The 6286-nt window shown below is 50.4% G+C and overlaps 1 protein-coding gene across 1 annotated transcript in view; it reads left to right on the top strand.

The window, feature by feature from the left end:
* The first annotated feature begins 4411 nt into the window (after nt 1–4411).
* Nucleotides 4412–6286, top strand: part of LOC116539368 (histone H1oo) — an 11506-nt gene continuing 9631 nt past the window's right edge. The window contains exon 1 of the mRNA XM_032262238.1: nt 4412–4522. Coding sequence (XP_032118129.1) covers nt 4435–4522 — 88 coding nt within the window. The 5' untranslated portion in view covers nt 4412–4434. The remainder of the gene's footprint in view (nt 4523–6286) is intronic.

Below are 6286 nucleotides of genomic sequence, written 5' to 3'. Positions count from 1 at the left end.
TTTGCCATGTTGTCCAGGCGGATCTCCAACTCCTGAGCTCAAGTAATCCATCTGCTTCGGCCTCCCAAAGTGCTGGGATTACAGGCGTGAGCCACTGTGCCTGGCCTATAGCCAATTTCTTTACTAACACAAAGGGTTTCCAGGCTGCAGCCCAGGAAGTCAGGGAAGATCGAATTGTAGGTCCTCTCTGAACTTCAGCTTCTCCATGTATAAATAAAATAGTGAATATAAAATATTTATATGGACGTCGAATGTGGCAGCTGTTACTGTTTCTACCCCACCCTTTATACATTTATTGACTCAAAGTCAGGAAAGAAAAGTCAAAAATGTCCTGATGTTACAGGGGCTGAAACAGACACCCTATAACTTCTTCCAAAAGTTTGGAACTGTTATCCTCAGAACTGTAGGAAAGTTCACATGTAGGCCGACCCCATTCAGTGTTTCATAACTGCAAGAAAGTTCTCGGCAGAAGTTACATTTCATGCAGGCCTCAGTAAAAAAAATCACAGAAGCTCACCAGGCGGCCCGTCCTCCCCGCACAGCCTGGTGCTCAGAATTACCATTTCCCTGTAAAAAGGCAATCCTCTAGAGGAATTTTTAGATCACGCAGCACATTTTAGAGCTTCTTCCCTTCGAACGCAAAACTCGATCCTGGCACAGCCGGGAGCAGGGTTTCAGATGAAGCTCGTGGGAATGTTTCTATCGCTGAGTGTTGCTCTACTTCTCAATTCTTGGAAGTGTCTCATAAATGTGAACAAAATTGCTGCCCCCATTTATGCCAGCTTCCATTTGCCTCTTTGCTTCGTCTCCTGCTCCAGAACGGTCCCAGAAGATGGTTTTCAGGCCTCCCTCTGCTCCGGGACCTCCAAGCATCAGAGCAATGGGTATTGTTGAGCAGTGACTGTGTCTCAGGTGCTGGGCTGGGCACCAGGGATACAACCAGGAACAAGACAGATATGGCCCTGCCCCTCCCCCAGAGCGCAAGGGCTGGAGACATGGAAGGCAGAGCTGCGATTCAGAGCTTGAGGCTCCCCAGGAGCAAGGCTGGGCCTGGCAGTGCACAGAGGAGGGGCCCCTAACCTTCTAGAGTCCAGGGAAGGCTTTTCTGAAGAAGCGGCATCTACACTGAGGCCAAAAGATGAGTGGGCAAGAGTCCAGAGAAGGGGGGCAGTGCGCACAGAGGCACTTCCAGGCCAAGTGTATCACTTGGTTTGTACTGCAAGACAAACAATCCCAATACTTCATGGCTTAAAACAACAAACGGCGTATCGTTCATGACCGTGGATCAGCTGGGCAGTTCTGCTGAACCAAGCTTGGTCGATTTTGGCTGGGCTCATTCAAGCATCTGTGGTCAACTGGAGGGTTGGCTGGGGACCGGCTGGTTGGCCCTTGGATGGCAGGATAACAGGGGTGACAGCCATGGGCCTCAGCATCTGGCAGGCTAGCTAGGGCCAGTTCACATGGCTACGGGACTGGCATACTGTCACTTCTGTCGCGTTTCATTGGACAAAGCAAGTCATAAGATTTAAGGAATCCCCTCAGATTTAAGAAATGTGGGAGGGGCCAGGCGCAGTAGCTCATGCCTGTAATCCCTACATTTTGGGAGGCCAGGAGTTCAGGGCCAGCCTGGGCAACATAGCAGTCTCCATTTCTACTGTATGTGTATATATATATATATATATATACACACACACACACACATATATATACGTATAGTATATATATAAATATATATATATATATATTTTTTTTTAATTAGCCAGGCATAGTGGCATATGCCTGAGTGGGAGGCATATGCCTCCCAACCACTTGGAAGACTGAGGTGAGCGATCACTTGAGCCCAGAAGGTCAAGGCTGCAGTGAGCTATGATTGCACCACTGCACTCCAGCCTGGGCGACAGAGTGAAACCATCTCAAACAACAAACAAACAAACAAGAAATGTGAGAGTGTTGCAAAGTTGCAATTGCAGATGGGCATAGATACGGGCAGGAGTGAAAAATTGGGGGCAGTTCTGCATCAATTCAACACACACAGAGGAGACAAAAGGGGCCAGATATCAGCACATGGCCCATTCCAGAAGCCACAGTGTGGGTGAATTGTGGGATTCAAGTGGGGAGGAGGCTGCTTAAATCAGACTGAAGAGCTTGGACTTTCACCCAAGGGCAGTGGAGAACCATGAAGGGTGGTAGGCAGGGGAGTGAGATCTGATTTCACTTTAGAACATCTTGATGGCCACAGCTTCCCGGAGTCCAGATCTCTGGTGATGGAGAGTCCTCTGGGAAAATTCTAGAATAAAGAGATTCCCTAGAGAAGAATGCATGTCTGTTTAAACCCATCCCTTCCTCAGAGGTAACCACTTCTACTATTACCTTGGTATGAATCCACTCAGAACGTTTTTCTACTGCTTGTATTGGTAAAAGAAAAAAACAAAAAAAGTTTTAAAAATTAAAAAGAACTGTTGTGCGCTCTCTCTCTCTCTCTCTCTCTCTCTCTCTCACACACACACACACACACACACACACACACAGAGTTTTGTCTTCTCAGTAATGGGGCCATACTTTCCGATACATTCTGGCTCACTCCTTTTCATGGCTGTGTACTGTTCCACTGTGCAAACAGGCCACAGTTTACTGTCCACTCTCCACCTGATGGGCATTTATGTTGTTCTGAATTTCTGCTAAGAATGAAATGAACATCTTTGCATGTTTGTCTCAGATTTACACCTAGAGTGGAGTGAGTCCCTCCTTAGTTGTAATGAAACATTGCTGAATTGCTTCCTAAGGCAGCTACCAGCTTGATCCCCACCCCTCAGCAGCTATGCTTTCTTCAAATTCCAGTCACTCAGTATTGACAGATATTTACATCTTTGTCATTTTGCTGAGTGTGAAATACAGCCTCATCCTTGTTTTTTTTTTTCTTTTCTTTCCTTTTTTTTTTTTTATTTTGAGATGGGGTCTTACTCTGTAGCCCAGGATAGAGTGCAGTGGTGTGATCACAGCTCCCTCATCCCAGACCTCCCGGCCTCAACCAATCCTCCTGCCTCAGCCTCCCAGGTAGCTGGGACCACAGGCACACACCACCATGCCCAGCTAATGTTTATATTTTTTGGTAGAGACGGGATTCTACTTTTTTGCCTAGGCTGGTCTTGAACTCCTGGGCTCAAGCGATCCTCTTGCCTCAGCCTCCCAAAGTGCTGGGATTACAGGTGTGAGCCACCACACCTGACCCCTCATCCTTGTTTTAATCCACCTTGTCATTTCATTTCATTTTATTTTTATTTATTTATTTTTGAGATGCAGTTTCATTCTTGTTGCCCAGGCTGAAGTGCAATGGCAGAATCCTGGCTCACTGCAGTCTCCACCTCCCAGGTTCAAGTAATTCTCCTGCCTCAGCTTCCTGAGCAGCTGGGACTACAGGTGTGCACCACTATGCCCAGCTAATTTTGTGTTTTTAGTAGAGATGAAGTTTCACCATGTTGACCAGGCTGGTCTCAAACTCCTGACCTCAGGTGATCCCCCTAACCTTGGCTGCCCAAAGTACTGGGATTACAGGCGTGAGCCACCATGCCTGGCCCACCTTGTTATTTTAGACAGCTGCAGAATATTCTACAGATAGGGCGTGATTTAACCAGGCTCTGAGTGTTCGCTTGGAATTTTTTTTTTTTTTGTCAATTTGATGGGAAAAAGTAGTATTTCACCATTCAGTTTGAATTTTCTCAAATGCCAAGGAGGTTGTGTCTATTTTCCTGTTCCTCAGCCTTTAGGCTGGTGAATTGCCTGCTGACATTCTTTGTCCATTGCTCAAGTGGATGTTGTTTTTATCTGTGAAGACTTCTGTGAAGCATCCTCCCTTATTGCTTCCTTTCTTAAAAAATAAAACCAAAGGAGGGCACAGACCCAGAGAGCCTGGCTGGCCTCAGAAGGGGCTGCTGCCTGACCTAGGGGTATGTGCTCTGGGCAAAAGTAGCAGTTGGGCTGCCTCCAACTGCTACTTTTTGAGAAACTGAGGCCAGCAGTGATGTGGGGCAGCCCATTGCCCACCTCGTGGGATTAGAGGGCTGCCTCAGCGGCCTCCCTGCCAACACAGGTGACCCCAATTCCTCATTAGCATCTACAGCCCCTAGTGGGCAGCGGGCACAGGCGGGATCAAGCATCTCAGCCCCATCATTGCACCATGGGGACTGAGACCCAGAGAGGTCAAGTGACACCCCCAAGCTTACACTGGAGTGGGTGGTCTAGCTGGGGCTCCCTGCAGAGGGCAGGGCTGCTGTACCCCATCCCACGCCTCCAGCCCCAATCAGCAGCTCGGAGCGCTCCCAGCCAATCAGAGCTGATTGGAGTGGTGGGGGCGGGCTGCTGGTATATAAGCCTAGCGGTCAGGCTCGACAGCCTCACACCCGGGTGAGGGGTCTGCCAGCTGTACCGGCCAGTCTCATGGCTCCTGGGAGCGTCACCAGCAACAGCTCACCCTCCTCGACTTCCACAGCAGGACCATCCAGGTCCCCTGAATCTGAAAAGCCCGGTAAGCAAGAGGAGGCACCCCTCCCTCATCCCTGCGAGCCCACTCCCTGGGTTGCCCTTGACCCTCCACCCCCGTTCCTGTCCTCTCCCAGCCTGGCCCCAGCACCCATTCAGCACCCACCCAGCACCCAACTGCTGAACTCAACTGCCTTTTGGCTGAAAAGCCGATTCACAGGTAGCAAGGCCCAGTAGGGCTGAGGGGCTGGGACCCACCTAACTCAGGGAAGGAGCAGCAGGGCCTCCCAGCTGCAGCTAGTTTCTTGCTGGAGGCTGTAGCCCATCGCGGGGCTGCAGCTGCAGGCAGCTAGTTGGAGGGACTAGGGCGGGAGCATTCTACCCAGGGCGAGGCATTCCAATTTTCAACCAACCAACAACTCAGGGTTTCTCTGGACAGGAGGGTCCACCGAGACAAACCAGGCCCAGTTCACTACCTTGAGGACCGCCCGGTCTGATGGGGAAGCCTGGCCCATGGCTAGGTGTTGTTTGCTAATGTGCTGTGTACTTTAATGGCAGTAATCCAGAGAGCTGGAGGAGCCCAGAGGAAGCCCCCAACCCATTCTGGGAGGTCAGGGAAGGCTTCCCGGAAGAGGAGACCCTGAAGAATGGGTATGCCTCACCCAGGGGAAGTGTTCTATCTCCCAAGACATCTAGGGAGATAGGTTGGGGGTCCAGGTGCCAAACAGTACAAGGGCAGAGTTAACTGGGAAGTCAGAAATCAGGGGAAGTGTCCAAGCCAAGGTGCATTTTGAGCCTTGAAGGATGAGTGAGAGCAGACTGCATGGCCGGGAGGAGAGAGACACTCCAGGCAGAGGAAATGGCATGGGCCAAGGCCCAGGGGCCGGCGTGCCAGCAGCCGTCTCAGAAGCTGCATCTTCCCTCTGGGAGGAAAGGAAGGAAATGCTGGGGCAGTGCTGGGGGAGCAGAGAGAGGAGGGGCCCATCAGAGAGGGCCTGCAAGGCGGTTTTCAATTAGGTCAACTTTTACATTGAACAGGGAGCCATGGAGAGTTGCAAGCAGGGAGGTGAGGGGTGTGAGATGCAGTGAGGAGAATGTACGGGGGTGGGGAGGAGAGGCCAGAATATGGAGAGAGAAGCCTGTGGAGAGGCCTGGGGTGAGCGTGGTGGCGAGGAGAGGGTCCCGAATGCTCCCAGTTCTTGATTGGATTTTGGGTAGGTATGGGCAGTGGGGGTGTCGGGCATCCCTGGAAGAGATGAAGGGCAGATTTGGGGGGCTGAGCTCTGTTCTGGACATCCTGGTATACAGCAGGCATGGAAGAGTTGCCAAATGAGGAGCTGGGGCCAGAGAGGACAGGACTGAGGGAGGACTCTTAGGGGTGGCTCTCTGGGACAGACATGGTCTGGAGGAAGCAGAGGAGGAGTTGGAGCTAATCCCTGAGGTCTGGCCAAACAAAGATCCTTGGGAAGTTCTATAGCACTGCAGCTGGGAGGGCTCAGACCTCCTTAGAGGCCCCATCCCCACTGCACAGATAGGAAGACTGAGGCCTAGAGGGCAAAATGAAACACCTGAGAACCCGGGAGTGACCTAGGACTATACCGGCTCAATGGCTTTGGCCCCTAAATGAATATCCCCACACTGGGCTCATTGTGGCCAGAACATGGCAGAGGTTGAACTGGATTTGATCTCTATAAATCTGCTCTAGATTGACAGTTTCAGATTGGTTTTTTCTATTGGAAAAAAAAAATTCAATATAGCCAATTCACTTTTATAAGTCTTTTTTTTTTCTTTTTTTTTTTTTTTTTGAGAC

This window comes from Sapajus apella, unplaced genomic scaffold, assembly GCF_009761245.1.
Source record: "Sapajus apella isolate SASKATOON/1434 unplaced genomic scaffold, GSC_monkey_1.0 scaffold128, whole genome shotgun sequence".
NCBI lineage: Eukaryota > Metazoa > Chordata > Mammalia > Primates > Cebidae > Sapajus > Sapajus apella.
Note: the sequence above shows the minus strand (reverse complement) of the source record. Positions and strands in the feature narration are given on the sequence as shown.